Source organism: Punctularia strigosozonata, assembly GCF_000264995.1.
Source record: "Punctularia strigosozonata HHB-11173 SS5 unplaced genomic scaffold PUNSTscaffold_11, whole genome shotgun sequence".
NCBI classification, from domain to species: Eukaryota; Fungi; Basidiomycota; class Agaricomycetes; order Corticiales; family Punctulariaceae; genus Punctularia; species Punctularia strigosozonata.
In genome coordinates, this window is record NW_006767443.1 from 807,355 (window position 1) to 823,496 (window position 16,142).

The 16,142-nt window shown below is 58.6% G+C and overlaps 4 protein-coding genes across 4 annotated transcripts; 2 read left to right on the plus strand and 2 right to left on the minus strand.

The window, feature by feature from the left end:
* Positions 1-1,360: 1,360 nt before the first annotated feature.
* On the minus strand, positions 1,361-2,167 carry PUNSTDRAFT_36294 (uncharacterized protein; the record flags this gene model as incomplete). Its single annotated transcript, XM_007386621.1, has 3 exons — positions 1,361-1,472; positions 1,617-1,754; positions 1,809-2,167. Coding segments are annotated over 3 exons (609 nt in total), but the record flags the coding sequence as incomplete, so codon positions are not given.
* A 1,950-nt stretch (positions 2,168-4,117) lies between these two features.
* Positions 4,118-7,696, minus strand: PUNSTDRAFT_54482 (dipeptidyl aminopeptidase). Its single transcript, XM_007386622.1, has 11 exons — positions 7,306-7,696; positions 7,046-7,241; positions 6,885-6,988; positions 5,808-6,829; positions 5,507-5,748; positions 5,345-5,446; positions 4,965-5,290; positions 4,790-4,864; positions 4,702-4,726; positions 4,375-4,594; positions 4,118-4,311 (listed from the first exon to the last, which is right to left on the minus strand). Exons 1-11 carry the CDS (start codon positions 7,603-7,605, stop codon positions 4,206-4,208), a joined length of 2,718 nt encoding a protein of 905 aa, XP_007386684.1. The 5' UTR covers positions 7,606-7,696; the 3' UTR covers positions 4,118-4,205.
* Positions 7,697-7,757: 61 nt separating this feature from the next.
* On the plus strand, positions 7,758-8,734 carry PUNSTDRAFT_106434 (uncharacterized protein). Its single transcript, XM_007386623.1, has 5 exons — positions 7,758-7,822; positions 7,878-7,992; positions 8,055-8,265; positions 8,321-8,640; positions 8,697-8,734. The coding sequence occupies exons 1-4, from the start codon at positions 7,769-7,771 to the stop codon at positions 8,616-8,618; spliced, it is 678 nt and encodes a 225-aa protein (XP_007386685.1). The 5' UTR covers positions 7,758-7,768; the 3' UTR covers positions 8,619-8,640; positions 8,697-8,734.
* A 1,368-nt stretch (positions 8,735-10,102) lies between these two features.
* On the plus strand, positions 10,103-12,767 carry PUNSTDRAFT_127584 (uncharacterized protein). The gene is made up of 3 exons (XM_007386624.1): positions 10,103-10,393; positions 10,444-10,892; positions 11,073-12,767. Exons 1-3 carry the CDS (start codon positions 10,234-10,236, stop codon positions 12,351-12,353), a joined length of 1,890 nt encoding a protein of 629 aa, XP_007386686.1. The 5' UTR covers positions 10,103-10,233; the 3' UTR covers positions 12,354-12,767.
* The last annotated feature ends 3,375 nt before the right edge of the window (positions 12,768-16,142 follow it).

Here is a 16,142-nt window from a genome sequence, read left to right on the forward strand (position 1 = left end):
GCGACTATCTGCGGCGCGAGGCTATTAAGGAGCGTAAGGAGAAGAGACGCGCTCGGGAAGACCGCGACGCTTAGGTCGCATACGATGCCCGATTGGTTGGAACGGTGCCCGTCCCAGGAGGGCGGATGTAACGGAGCGGGTCTCGGCTTCGTCCCGTCCCGGGGCGCGACTGCCTAATCGGGTATCAGGGCGCCGTTACCCTCTGCCTCGGGCTAAGGGCATGGGCGCAGGGTTGGACAATTCTATCGTACATAAGGACTGCTCAGTCGACCTCTGCCTGTATCTTACTTGCGAGCATCGAACTACAGCTTACCCCTGTCTTTCTTTGAGCCCGAGTAACCGTGTGAACGCACCTCGCTGACTAAGACAGCTTGCCCGCGTCACACTAACCGTGGCTGTATTTGTAAGTTCAATCCCCGATTTAGTTCTCCGACTTGAAAACAAAACGACGAACGTGCACGGTAAACGGCAAACATACATCGTAGATTCTACGCAAACTTTACTGAGTATGCACATGATTTGTTGTGCTACGGCGGTGCAAGCGAAGGTGGATCGGCGGGACCCCGCCCTTTCCTCTAGTCGATTTTGGTGAAGAAAATCGTCTGGATACCGGTGAGCTTTACACGCGCGCGGATCCGTGCTATTGTATTGTGTTTGTGTCATCTGAACTACTATCCAACGGTCGCCCCTGACGGAAAACGTCCGCACATAACCCATTACACGTGCACTAAACGCCCAGATGAGAGATACACCGCCTACGGCCCATATAAGATGAATGTGGCAAGGATGAGAACAAAAGCTTTAAAGCGAAGCTATGGATATGGCCAGTGCGGGGATGAATATGAATGCTGTAGCGACCATGCGTGTTGTTGCGGAGGTATCGTTCGTGCGATCGTTTGTGGTGTCGTGAGGTTTGCGAGGATCATCGTAGTCGTCGGATAAAGCACGAGTTTCACGTCTCGTCCATGGCCTCCTCCTTGCGTGCACGTTCATCGAGCCCCAGACCCTGCCTCTCCACGCCGAAAGCACGCTCCATTATCCTTCCCCTCTCCTCCTCACTCGGTGCCACCTCCGCAAGTGCTTGCAAGGCCTCCACCAACCATCCGCTGACTTCACGCCGCCTTCGACTGCCGCCAGACAAGGCCTGCTCCAACAGACTCACCGCACGCTCCAACGCCATCCTGCTCTCCCTCTCCCTCATCTGCCGTTCCGGGTCGCCTTCGCCTTCGCTCCCTTCTCCAAGTGCTTTCCCCACCGCAAGCCAGCATCGTCCCCGAAATCCTTCCACTTCCGCCTTCTCCGCCGCCTCGTCCTCCGCCTCCCCTCCCCCTGCCGCCTCATCCAGCGCCCTCACCGGGAACCGCACCTGGCTCAACATCCCGTCCGCCCACCGCGCCCAATACCGCCTCTCCCCCCTCTCCTCCATCCTCTCCGCCACGCCCACCACGCCCTCCGCGATCCTCATCAGCTGCCTCGTCCTCATCCTCGCCACCGCATACTCCGCTTCCACGTCGATCGTCACGTCCGACCGCCCCGTCACGCCGCTTATGTTCGACAGCGGGGTGGACACCGCGCCGGCGCCGGGGGACACGGGCGGGCTGCCGAACGGAGTGGACACGGGCGAAAAGTAGGACGTGCGCGCGGCCCGCTTCGGGCGCGGCATGTGCATGATCCCGCGCGAGTACTGGTCCGCGGCGAGCGTGAGCAGTTCGTTCGTGCTCGTCTGGGAGAGCGACCCGCGTCGTGCGAAGGTGCTGCTCGGCCGTCGGGCGGCGATCATACCGAGCAGAGAGCCGGGCGGACACGACGGCTGCGGCATCAGCCCCCGTTCCGTCCGATGCGAGTACGGCCGCGGCGATGACGGTGGTCCGCTCGGTGACGACGGCGACGGCGGCGACGGCTGAGATAGTCGATGAGACGCGAGGGAGACGAGGGTGTGACCCCACGCGATGGCGAGCCGCCAGTCTTGCGCAGGCCGGGAAGTATCGCCGCCGCTCGCCGGGGGCAGCGCGTCGCCCGTCTCGAACACGTCGAGCGCGGCGAGCCAATACGCGGTCGGATCGCGCGGCTCGTCCGCCTCCTCCGAGGCCGGCACGACCGCCGGATCCCTCGCGAGCAGGCTGCCGTACAGCGCCAGCGCGCCGCCCAGCACGGCGTGGAACGCGCTCAGCGGCTGCCGCGCCGCCCGCGCCGACGTCGGCGACGGGCTGTCCCGTCGCGCGTTCTTGGCTTCCGGCTCCTGGCCCCAGTCGCGCCTGAGCCGTTCCTCGGGCGGCGTGAGCGTCTCCGGCGAGCGCTTCTCCGGCGGCGAGTCGCTGCCGCTGCCGCCGCCGCCGAACAGCACCGACGGATCGCGGTAGTGGCGCAGGAACCGGGCGCAGCCGTCGAGGACGGCGCGGACCGCGCGCGCCGAGGCGGCGATGTCGTCATCTGCCCCACATATCCGGGGGGATCGCGAAGCGCGATGGGCGCGAGAAGGTGAGGGGGGAATGGGGGGGAAGAGAGAGCAGCCGCAAAGGGTGGTCAGCGAGCCATATTGGGAAGAGATAAGGCGCGCGCGCGCCGGCACTCATCCGTGCGCTGCGTTTTGCTTGCCAGTGCTCACCTTGGTAGTATGCGTCGGCGGCTGCCGTATATCGTGCACTGAGCGCCTCCCAGTCGGCGTAGTCGCAGGTCTCGCGCGAGCCGGGGAGGGCGGACTCGTCGTCGTCGGCGCTCTCCATGGCGGTGTCCGGATCGATTATCTTCAATTCACAAAGCTTGCTGGTCGTGGGATGGATCGCCGGCGTATGCGCATCATACAGCGTCGCGTCGTCGTCCGTCAACGAGTCCTCGTCGCTCCCGAGGCTGAGTTTGCGCCGCTTCGGATAGTAGTAGTGATCGCAGGACGGGGAGGACGACGGCGGACAGGGGGGCTGCTCGTCGTCGACGCCCGCGGGTCTGCGCGCCCGCGTCTCGCCGTGGTAAACGTTCGCCCGTTTTGTCCGGCATCCGTGCCCAATCACGGCGCGCGCGAGCCACCATTGGCCGGGCCAGGCTCGCATGGGCGAGGGGGCGGACGAAGGGGCGGCGGCGGTCGAGGCCGGGGGCTGCTGCTGCAGCTGCAAGGGGCGACCCCTGTAGACGCCACGCGGGCGCTGGCGCTGGCGTTTCGGGCTCCTCCTCGCCGCCGCCGTACTAGAGGTCGATGGGTGCATGGATCCGGAGAATATCGTCGTCGATGGTCAAGAGAAACGCGAACTGGACTGGACGCCCTCGCGCGCGCGCACGGCGGACCGTGCCATCTCCCAAGAAGAACGTCTGACTGCATAGTGTTTGGCCAGACCGGGCGCGGGCCCTCGTCGTACCCCCGCCGGCTGAGAACATCTTAGGACGGGACGTCGAGACGAGCCTGGGCTTTGCCCCCTGCGGAGAGATCGGTGGCAGAGCGAAAGGCAAGCCGAGGCCAGAACGGAGTCCAGGCGCTCAGCCACACACGCGCGGATGCCGAGATGGTTGGCACCCGTCGGCATAGCATCCATCCAAAGCGACTTAGCGAACTCGTAACGAGCGCGGTCCCGTGTGGTCAGTTAAGACGTGAAAGAGGCCCAGAATAAAGCGGAAGAAGGTTAGGGGGTGGAGAAGAAGACGTTGCATCGACGCTTATTAGGTCATGCATTGGTCATGTCGTCTGGCCAATGGGAGCTCTTCTAGTATAGCAAGCCAGTGGCGTTGTACCACGACCAATTCAACAACAATTTCCTTTGCATAGAATCTGACATGCAAACTCGAAGATACAAAGACAAGGGCGATGGCCAGTTCCTCCCCCATTGATTGGCATAGCCAATGAGGTTCGTTTGTGAACGGTCACAAGCCAAATTTTTAAATAAAAAAAGCCAAAAGGAGAGGAACCGGCCTGGGAATGAACCCAGGTACTTTACTGGATGAGGGCGCACGAAGCGCATTGTGAAGTAGGCTACGCGACCGGTCCACTCGAATGCACTCATGATAGTATATGTCATGATAGCTCATCCGACCATTCGAAGAAACTACATCTACTACGTTACGCACCTCAGTTCCATTGATGTGTTCGGCGGCACCAGAGACGGAACAATACCGTGTCGCACGTCTGCTGGATAAGAAACCGAATAATATGATGATGTATATATACCTATGCCATACCCAACCATGCCTTGAAGAAAGAAACGAAAGTTCTAGCGGTCAGATCACCAGGTCCGTCTCCTGCCCCCGCTGCCCCACTTCTCTAACAGGAACTCGGTCAAGAATTCAAACACCTCGCGATACGCCCCTCTCCGACTGATGGAGTGATCGCTGCAAAGACGTCCGTGAGCGTCAACTTCACCATACGCGTCAGGAATGACCGGCACCACACACCTATCCGTGAACATCCTAAACCTGAAATTCCGCACGTGCGCGCCGGTGAACATGTCGAGCAGGTGCGCCGAGTTGGCGTAGTGCACGTTGTCGTCCCCGCTCCCGTGCGCGAGGAGGAAGTCGGCGGCATGGAACGCGGTCACGTTCGAAATCGACGCGTTCACGTACCCCGCCGGGTTCTCGGCGGGAAGGCCCATGTACCGCTCGGTGTAGATCGAGTCTGGGAGTCCGAGTGACGAAACGGGGAATCAGCATTTGTCCGAGATGAAAGGATATGAATGCCCGCGCCGACATGACCGCGGCCGATGAGAAAACGGGTGGACTTACCGTAAAGTAGCCAACTCGTAACGGGCTGCGGAAGGGACAGGATGATCAACAATACATCGGCGGTATACGTAAAAGCATGAGCACTCACCGCTACAGCCATCGCGAGCGAATGCACCCCGGCATCGGCTTCAATCACTTTCGAGCTCATGAACCCACCATACGACTACCAAATGCAGAGCGTCACGTCAGCGCCCTCGTTCCATACGCCGCCCACCCCGGAACACACGCCACGGAGAACAAACGCAAACCGGGACCCCACTCACCCACCCCCAGATCCCGATCCTCCTGGGATCCACGTACTCCTTCGCCGCCCACACCTTCGCCGCGCCCACCTGATCCTTCGTCTCCCAGAACCCGAGGTCGCCCTTGACCCAGTTGCGGAACTTGCGCCCCTTGTACCCGGTGCCGCGCCCGTCGACGGTGACGACAATGTAGTCCATCGCGCACGCGAGGAACGTATGCCAGTCGCGCGAGAAGCGGCTGTCGACCATCTGCGAGCCCGGGCCGCCGTAAACGCGGAAGAGGACGGGGTACTTCGTCCGGCCGGAGTCATCCATGCGGGGAGGGCGCATCTCTTGCACGTTCAACTCTACGCGGAGGCGAGGGTTAGCACTGTGCAGAACCGGGAGAGGAACCGGTGCACCTTGTCCGTCAACTTCGATCGTCGACCGAATGATGATCGGGGCTTCGTACTGCGCGAGGGTGTTGTTCAGTCGCTCGTTGGTCGTTAAGGTGTAGTCGAATGCTGTCAGCACGATATTAACATACGGCTGGTTGGGAGATTAGGAGGAAGGACTGGACTTACAGCTATCATTCGCGCTTCGTATGCTTTGCCATGGTACTCCGGGCCCTTCGTAACTCAGTAGGTGGAAACCACCTTCGGGCGAGAAGTCGGCGCTGAACCATGCGGGGGCAGCACGATCCGTGAGTTCTGTAGGCTTGACGGGCTTGAACGACGTTGACGACGCAGAGGAGACTGTGTTCAAGTCAGGTATGGGGACGGCATAGATGTGGCGCTCTATCGAAGGAGTGGCGGCTTGGAAGTATCTGACATTTCCATGTCAGCGTCCGGGTTTCGGAGACGATATGAGAGGTGAGGTACGAACATTAACTTGCGCTCAACGTCGATCGCCTGTATACCGCCCGTGACCTCCCACTCGCCGGAGGTCAAGAAGATCGCCTTGCTAGCCGAACCAGGGTTGAAAAGTGCAATGTGGTTGTAACCTTCCGAAGTCGGAACGATATCAAGGTAAGCGCCATCGGAAGAGAGCGACTTGGGCAGAGGATAGATAGACTGGTCGGCGTCGATCCAGCCTTCGTCCCCTTGTTCGCCATCCTTGCCCAACTTCCTCACCACCTCGCCCCTGTTGCGCAAGCTGTTGTTCCCATCCAAATCGAAGTACACCACGCTACCGTTCGTCGCGGCCCTGTTCACCTCCTTGACGATCAGGCTGGAGTCGGCAACCCACGCGACCTCCTGTATGATCGAGTTGTTGGCCTCGATGCGGCCGTCCCAGTCGAGCTCAAGCGTCGCCTGCTGCGCGCTCCCGCTCTCACCGAACGCCGCGATGTCGAACACGTTGACGGAGACTAGCGGGTTCGGGTACCCGGGCTTGGGGTATTTCATCACGATCTCGCTCGTGTAGGGTACTACCTGATTGCTGTTCTCCGTCGGGTTGAAGACCGTGTAGGAGAACTCGGGAACGGACGTCTCGTCCGAGGTGAGGAACGCGACCTTCGACGAGTCGGGCGAGAACCAGAGCGCGAAGTCGTCAGAGAGCACCTCCTCCTCGTACACCCAGTCGGGCACGCCGTTGAATAGCGATGCGTTGCCCGTGCCCGTGACGCGAATCGGCTCGGCGAACTTGGAGGGTGAGGTGACGACATAAAGGTCGTTGCCCGTGACGAAGGCGATGGATTCGCCAGTGGGCGACCAAGTCGCGTAGGCGGTGGTGGGTGGGTGCGAGGGAGGGAAGAGGGGCCAAGTTGAGTGGTCCTCGAGGTTGTGCACGTAGTAGTTGCCGAAGGAGGAGTGACGCCATTGCTTGAGGGCATCGGCTTTGACGAGGAGGTATTTCATGTCGGCAGAGAGCTTCCATTCAGAGTAATGCAGGGGATTGCCCCTGGCCTGGATGTCGTCTGAGTAGGCGAATGCGATTAACGCGGAGGGTTTGAGTACGTACGTCTCGGACGTTCTGCATCGCGACCAGATTCGTGGTCGTGTTGGTCTTGAGGTCGACGAGGCGGATGTAGTTGTTCTGCGAGATGGCAAACACGCCGTCACCAGCTACAAAGTGGTCGTGTCAGTGCTCCACGCACTCCGGTGTCGAACGATCCTATGTACCTTCAGGAACCCAGCGTAGACTCTGTCTGTCCACACCAAACGTCCCATTGAATATGTGGTCCATGGTAATGTGTTGCGTACCTGGCACGCGATATACAGTGCCGGTGTAAGACATGGCTGCAAGCCCGCCGATACCCGCCGCCAGGAATACCAAAATGACAAGGCATACGATGAGACACTTGAGGGAAGCATTGCGCTTAATCACAACTGCATGTCAGTTTACCGTGCATGTGTCCCGGGAAGGCGTATATGTGACATACCTTCCTGCTAGATCCCACCACGAGTCCATCACCACGCTCCAACCGCGGACTAGAAGGCAACTTCTGCGAGTCCTTCTCCAGTAACGTGTTGTCTTCCTCGTCTGAACTGGGCGGATCGAAAGGTCCCTCTCCGTAGTAGGTCATTGGACGGTAATCCCGACCACTGCTCCCTGGTTGCGGCTGGAACGTTGCGCGAGTAGCAGTCACGGGCACGTCGCCGTTGGCCGTAGATGCACCGGGTCCGTGGACGATGAGGTCGTCACCGTCATCTTCGGCGAGCTGGTGGTATGAGGGCGCCATTCTTTACCCTGAGAGCCTGTAGCGGCCCTAGGGTATTACCTGCAGATAAAAACGAAAGTGAGGCGGGCGCGGGAGGTGAGGCCGAGGTGATTGCTGAGCGAGGGTGTAAGTATGAGATGCTGTGCTGTGCACACTTTCGCTTCCGTCGCTGACCGCGTTGGCCATGGCGCCAGCATCAAAACCCAACACATGGGACCCGGTACTGCTCATATCCCAGGTATGTATGTTGCTAGAATTCGCCCATAACGAGATGCAATGAACTAGGGTTACAGATTATCACCATGCAGAGTCTGCACTACATCACGCTGAGCATCCTCATACCACCGCTGCTCGCCGCCTTCGCTCAGCCGAACGCGCTCGAGTACGAGGGAGGCGCGGCAAACGTAGGTTAGTTACGGTGCGTCCGAGCTTCCGCTGTGTGGACAGTTGCTGACATGGCTGTGTTCCAGGCATGATTATGGACTGGCGCGAGATGGCCGGACAGCCTACATCCTTCCGGGGTATCAAGGGCGAAGAGCGGTGGGAGTCGCTCAAAGGCGTCTGGTCCGGCGGACAGCGTATAGGCACGGGGCAATGGACGGAAGAGCGGTGGATGAAGAGGGTCGATCCCATGCGAGGATGGGTGATCGCGTTCTGCTGGATGGTGGCCAGCGGCGTAGAGTGCGTTGCTACCCGTTCTCCACCTGTTTTCCAAGCTAAACCGCCGCTTCTGCAGCATATATTACCTATACACGCTCATCCGCCGCCCGCGCCTGATCCTCGACTTCTCGCTTACGCTCGTGTTCAACCACCTCGTCCTCACGACTTACTACGCCGCCGCTATACCCACCTCGCTCTTCTTTTGGCTCGTTATGGCGGCGGGGGCGGCGCTTATGGTGATTGTTGCTGAGCAGCTGTGCGTGAAGAGGGAGATGGCGGAGGGATTGAGCGTGAACCTCCCGCGCGAGGACGTGGAAATGGGCAGACTGCTAAACGAGGAAGGGGAAGGGAGTCGAGATCGAAGACGAGATTGAGACGGATGTTTACTAGAGCTAGGTTCGTCAGCGTGGCTAGGTTAATGAACGAGATCGAACTGACTCGACACATTTCAGGAACAAACTGTGGAATATTTACCATCTAATCACGAAAATCACTAGAGCCCGAAATATCGTCGGAGAGGTACAGTCAAAGGTATAGTAACATGTACTTGCGGGTCCTGGACCATTGCCATGTCGATCCGAATGAGAACACGCGATAGGCCCGTACTCGTGTGATTCTGCACTTAAACAGGCAATCGCAGATACGTATCCTGAGGTACTCAAGAACTCATGCATATTATCTCAGACCCATCAACGTTGGCGTTTGAGAACTGGCCAGCGCGACTCGCAAGCACCAGACTACTCGGTCTTGACCACATACAAAGGAGTACGTTCGATATTATAATTATAATCTTCCTATACCCTTGCTTCTCGTTTGCAGTGCAGTGATGTCCTCATCGCGAGCTGCAAGTGATTGCTTGACGAACGTAGAATGAAGTCAGGGGCTAAGCGGGTCGTCGACCGAGTCGGAACATGCCTTCCCGGACTGCTCGGGGCCGACCATCAATATCAGCAACTCTTGCCTTCACCGGCGTTCCGTGTGCTCAGCTTGCAGTTGCTTGTCTATCACCTTGCCTCCTTGCGTCTCCTATCGGCGATGATGCACGAAAGTCCTGCGGTCCTCGATGAACTGACTTTCGGCCTCGGGAAGAGTACAGGTCATTGAAGCGTTAAGGCCCGTGTCCTTATACATCGCCGGTATCCCTTCGGGTTTGTCGTGGTACTCGTTCCTCGTGCAATGTCCCTACGTCCGGGAACCGTCCATAGACAGACCAGACGCATGCCCTGATGTCCCGGAAGACTGGTTAAACGACGAGATGGAACGTTCGCTCTGGTGGATACCGACCGCCGTCACATTGGTGATGGGCGAACTGACAAGAGAAGAGGAGAAGCATAATGCTTGAATGTGTGCAGTGTATCCAGGTCTGTAGCAAGGTAATTTTGACGATCTGTGCGGGTTCAGGGATACATAGGGAGCTCTTGTGCGCTGTCGGCGTTTCCGAACCGCCGAGTCCGCTCATCCTTTGTCTCTGGTTGTGTTGCAGTCCCTGTATGACCGGGCTTAAAGCTGTAGCGACTCCCCGATAGCGACCATCCAATTCGTTGTAAGTATGTATCGAGCGCCAGGAACCTGATGAACCCCCTCCAAGTTTGCACCACGAACCCGGTTGCTTGATCATCTGGCCCAGAGCGCCGACATTCTTTCATGAACCGACAGCATCGGACCAGCGCGCGGAGCGTCATCCCATTCATTGCAGGTCCAGACCAGAGGAAAAATTGCTTCGTGCCTGCTCGAAGCTCGCGTCGCGGAGAGAAAGCGCCACGCCGCACCTCAAAAAGGCAATCGCGGTCGGTCGCCAACCTGAGCAACGTGGAAACCAAATTATTGTCACCGGGTCCGTCACGCGTTCCATCATCTCCTCCTCCTCCTCTTCGTCCCGTCCCCCTCCCCATCTGCGGCGCCGTCCTTGGCTGCCAGATCGTTATCCTTTCGCCTCCGCGCGGATTCCTCACATTCGTTTTCTCCCCCACCCTCATTTGCACGCCCGCCATGTCGAGCCGTCTGGAAAGGCGCGCGCTCCATCGCGGCATCCAGCCCAGGTTCAGCCCGACCGCCATCTTCCCGACGGACACCTTTACGATTGTTCTGCCTGGTACGACGAGCGTCTTTGTGGACCCGATACCGACCTTCTCGCATGTCCAGCAGCCCAGTCAGTCCTCTCGCTTGCGCCGTCGCGAACTCTGGCTGATCTTGGCCCAGCGACGAGCACGTCTGTCGTAGTAGTGCATCCGACGACCCCTGTAGTAGTGCATCCGACGATCCCGCTCACGACTAGGACGTCTGTCGTTGCGGTATCTACGGCGTCATCCACCACTGCGTTGATATCGACCACCAGCTCGACTTCCACCAGCATTCCGAGGACCACCAGCACGTCAAGTAGCACCATCCTCACCACCACCTCCACCACCCCTACCGTTATATCCAAAGTTCCCACAACGACCCGTCATGCTGGGACCAGCCTGGTTGTCTCGACCGACACCACCATTTTCACCGCGTCCGTCTCCGGCTCGCTCGCCGCGGCTGCGTCCTCAACGCCTTCCACCACCGCCACGCCGCAGTCGAACATTAGCAAGGGTGTCATCGCAGGCGGCGTCTCAGCAGCCGTCATCGCCGTCCTCGGCGTCGCTGCCGGGCTCTTCTACCTCATCGTAAGCCCTCTTCCACCTCACCCGCATGTGCCTCTCAACTTTCCCACGATCTGTCACGCAACCCCATTTCTGCCTCCTCCCATTCCCGTGATGATATATTCCTTCATAAACGCCATGGCACCGCTGATCGTCCCGCTGATCACATCGCTGATCCCCGCCCTTGTTTGTTCTTATTTTTAGCGCCGATGCCGCCGCGACAAGCACGACGACACCGACTTCAACGCCGAGGCCTTCCGCCGGCAGTCGCAGTACATTAACGACGACGGCTCGCTCAACGAGAAGCCGCCCTCGTTCTTACGCGCACCGAGTGACAATGGACGCGGCCCTCGCCCGCCGACGATGATCGAGCGCCACCTCGCCAACATGGCCTCTCCCCCGCCCGCGCCGTACGCCTACAACCAGCAGATGGGGCAGCAGGGCCCGTACCCGGCCTTTGGACCCCAGGCCGGCGCGCCCTTCGACCCTTACGGAGGCTACAACAACAACGGTCCCTACGTACAGCCCTCGTTCGCCCCCGGTCAGATCGTGCCGACGCCCGTGTCCTCGCCGCCGCCGACCGCGCTCCCCGGCTCGGCGCAGCCGTTCTTCGCGCCGCACGGCCAGACACCGCTCGGCTCGCCCACGACGCCTGCGCCGTACGGCTCGGCCTACGACGCCCGCGGGCAGCTCGTCCGCCAGCCGTCCGCCTCGTTGAACGCGCAGCCGACCAGCACGCTCACCCGCAACGGCTCCGTCAACATCCCGACGACGCCCATGCCCGGCGACCCGCACTACGTCGACTTGAACAGATCGAGCGTGAGTCCGTTCCAGGCGGCTCAGTACGCTGAGATCTCGGCCAAACTCGGCGCGCCGCTCCCCGCCGTTAGCGAAGTGCAGGATAAGGACCTGCCCCCGATGCCAGCGGAGGAGGAGGAACATGTGCCAACGACGTCCGCGTCCGCCGAGACATATATCGCGGGCATGAAGCAGCAGCACTTGTCGGTCAACGAGTTGAAGGAGCAGGCGAACCCCGAGTCGCCGTTCGCGGACCCGAACCTCAAGCACGCTGACCCCGTCATGGCCAACAACACCTCTGCTGCGACCGTCTCGTCCTTCGAGGACGACGACGAAGAGGAAGAGGAAGAAGACGGACAGGAGCTCGAGCTGCCGTCGCCCAGCTTCTCCTCCAAGTCCCGCGTTGCGTCGACGCCGCCGATGCTGCCCGAGATCGCGATCCAGGAGCGCGCGATGAGCCCCATCCTCAGCCCGAGCTCGTACGACTTCCCGATGCCTGTCTCCGCCGGCCCTAGCCCGTTCGCCCAGCAGTTCGGCGTAGGCGAGGCAGGAACCGCTCCCTCGCCCAACGCGCCCGCGTTCGTCAGCCACTCGAGTCCGTTGGCGAAGACGGAGCCGGCTGCGCCGAAGACGAATGTCCGCCCCGAGACGGTATATGACCCCGAAGACGCCTACGGCGGCATCTAAGCTTGTATCGTCGGGCCGCCGCCTCCCTCATCCCCCTGTACATAAGGAGGGACCGGCCCTTGTACTCCCCGTGCCATTACTAGTATCCGTCTGTTGTTTCCTCGCCCGCAGCGCGGTCTCGGTCTCGGTTATTCGTTTCCATCACCTTCACCCTCCCCTCTCGGCCGCGGATGGAACAGGCTTCGGGTCGGCGGACCTTCCCACCACGTTACTCTCTCTCTCTCACCTTCCATGGGCATCCACGCAAATCTCCCTCACGTTTCCTCGACGTTCATGCCTGCTATGGCGTGCTAGTGCCTTCTCCAAAAAATAAATTTCTCCACGCGCCCCCGTCCAGCCAGAATGGACGATTTGTCCGGGCAACGAGCCTCCTCTCGTCTATACCCCCCCTAACGCTTTCTGCTTCCGTATTCCATCGCGCCTTTTCTTTTTTTATTTATACCTTTTATGCGAATCTGAATCAAGCGTACGGCGTCTCGACTGCGCGCGCGTTCATCAATACTTGTTGCTCGTGTAGCTCGATTGAGGGTTTATTGCCTGCCTGAAATACAGTGTACCAGTTACTATGGCATCGATTAAGGTAGCTGGGCGCCCGCTTGTGAGCGCCTTTGGGTGGCCGGCGCGAGACGTTTCGCTCGCCTACAGTAGACAGCTTTCAAAACCGATATATATCGAGGTTTCGTATCCAAATCGCTCGATTTGGCGCGCGTTTTGGCCACAGGATATCAAAATCTCAATATATATCGAAATTGAAAGCTCTCTAGCATCTGCTCAGTTGGACGTCAAACCACAGTGCCGAATCAATATTTGCCTCGTACGTCGCACGCGTGGCTCTAACATGACCCAGACGCGTGCGACTACAACCACGTCTCCGCTACTTCCACAAGAGCGGCTGCATTGTACTTGTGCGCTATACGGGACACCCAGAATGAGCTATGCTGAAACTTATAATCACGAACGTGCTCTTTCAATCAATGGCAAACGCTGCGCCACATCGCAGGTTTTCTATCAGAACTGCTCGTCCGTATGCTGCGCTGCGCAGGTCTTCCCTTTACTCTTTACTGAAGGCAATACATTTCATATCCCCCTCGACATTGCCGGCCGTCTCTTTGCAGAGGATCATCACGCTGCAACGCGAGCTGATACGGATTCGAGAGGTGATGGCCGCGATCCTGCAAGAGTTGAACTTCTGCCTTCCGATTTCTTGTTCACCCCCCTCCTCATCACTGTGGAGCCCATCATGGAAGGTGGCGGTGACTGTTGCTTTTCCATATGCCGCAAGCTGGCTCCTCGGCTGGCAGCACTGAGCCCTACAACGCTTGTTATCGATGGACTGCAGGGCTTCTAGCAGCCAAATTTCGGACATGATATGCTCTCCAACTATCCCTGCGTTCGGGAGCTCGTTTTGCATGGTCCGTTTACGTGTGAGGAGATCCTAGGCCCAGTTGTCAAGGCCGCGCCCATCATGCCCAGAAGGAGTTGGATAGGATTGACATTGCCGGGTTATCATACACAACGGCCCAAAGCGTGTAATGGGATGTGCGATGCCCCGCAAGGAGGCTTGTGTCGAGCGACTGCGGAGCAGTAAACATGACTGAGATCACTCACAAAGCAAGGCGTGCAATGGAGATACACAGGTAAGCCCGTAAACAGGTGCTGGTATCAGGCATGTGCTTCACCAGGGCATGGGTTTGTTCACCTTGTCACGAGCATAATGAGGATGAAACTCGAGTAGCGTGAGCGATGTTGACTGTGCTCCCCGGATGGCTCATTGGCTATAACAGCAAGTCAATTAACGCCGAATGCTGTCGACGCTGTTATGACCTTTGTGCTACAAAGCAGATGCGCTCATATCGCTCGAAAAGCTGAGTAACCCCAACTCACGCTGGAAGTCGACACCGAGGAGAGCTTCATGACCTGTCCTGCGGCCCGTTCCCGTAGCACGCGGCGCGCGTTGAGCCTGTTTCCTTCATGTCGAACGAAGGGGGTAGGCAAGGCGGGTGGCTCAGCTTGAGTACAGGATTCAAGTTCCGGCGAGAATAGATGATGTTTCTCACATAGCGAGATAGCTACTATATGATACCTTCACTTCGTCAACCCCGTCGAATCGTCAGTACTTAACATACAACACCGAGAACGTCAACATACGAATTCGCACCATCTCTGCGCCGTCTCCGCCTCCGCCGCCACCGCCTCGACATCTGCGGTTCCATTCCGATGGATTGCGGGAGCGCCGCAGAATCCCTAGCCAGCCCGGAGCTCCTACTTTCGAAAGCTCTACTACGTCGTGGATGGGATCGTTGCAAGCTCTACATGCACAGATGAGTATACTACGGCGGATAAACACAATCAAGAACGATGATACGAAGGCATCTAGTGATGTGGTACGCGATATCTACCCGGATCGTACAAGTCAAAGAGCTCTATTTACGTGAACGGACAGAACTTCGTAAGAATCACGCGGGATGTCTGCACGGCGCTCAAAACAGGTAGTGCAATCTCGATAAGCAGCCGCAGAGTAGCGGAGAAAATCGACCCTGTAAGAGCACCCCAACATGTTGATTACAGCAGATTGGAATATACTCGCATATGGCATCTCATGCACCTCTGAGGTCGTCGTTGCTCGACTCTGAGGCTGTCGCAGGACTTTTGCTACCTTCTTCAGCCTGCACGACGCGGGTCAGCGGCGAATGCATGTCGCGAGTGACGGCAGCCTTACCATGAGCTCGTGAATTTCACGAAGGAAATCTGAGCAGTATTTTGCATTGCCGTCTAGTCCGATCTCCGTGAGCAATGACCGGGAAGTCGTGATATGCTCAACGGCATCAGCGTAACGACGCCGGTCGCGGTCGAGTTTCCCCATGTATATATGACACCAAGCGATCTGATAGCGATTCCCAATGCTGGAAGCAAGGTTAAGAGCATGTCTTTGCTTCTCCGCCGCTTGATCATATTGCTCCTGGACACGATCAATCTCGCCTAATCTCTGCAGAGCATCTGTGGCACCATTCCGGTCTCCGATCTCAGAGTACACGTCGTGGGCCCGGGTGAGCTTCTCTATTGCCTGGGGGTACTCATTTTGCATGTAATGAACATTGCCCAAGCTAGACAGGCAATAAGCCACGCCCAGTCGGTCTCCAATCTCGGAGGACACGTCGTGGGCCCGGGAGAGCTTCTCTATTGCCTGGGAGTACTCGTGCTGCATGCGATAGACGTTGCCCAAGCTCCACAGGCAATCCGCCACGCCCTGTCGGGATTCAGTTTCGGTGTACATGTCGTGGGCCCGGGTAAGCTTCTCTATCGCCTGCGGGTACTCGTCCTGCATGCGATGGATGTCGCCCAAGCTCCACAGGCAATACGCTACGCCGTGTCGGTCTCCGATCTCGGAGGACACGTCGTGGGCCCGGGTGAGCTTCTCTATTGCCTGGGGGTACTCGTTCTGCATGCGATAGACGTTGCCCAAGCTCCACAGGCAATCCGCCACTCCGTGGCGGTCTCCGATCTCGGAAGACACGTCGTGAGCCCGGGTGAGCTTCTCTATCGCCTGTGGATATTCGTCCTGCATGTGATAAATATTGCCCAAGCTCCACAGGCAATTCGCCACGCCCTGTAGGTCTCTGATCTCGGAGGACACGTCATGGGCCTGGGTGAGCTTATCTATCGCCTGCGGGTACTCGCTCTGCATGCGATGGATATCGCCCAGTCGTCGCAAAACATTTGCCAGTTGTTGCCTGTTGCCGGAGCCATCGTATTGCTCACAAGCCTTCTCGAAGTCCTCCCTTGCTGATC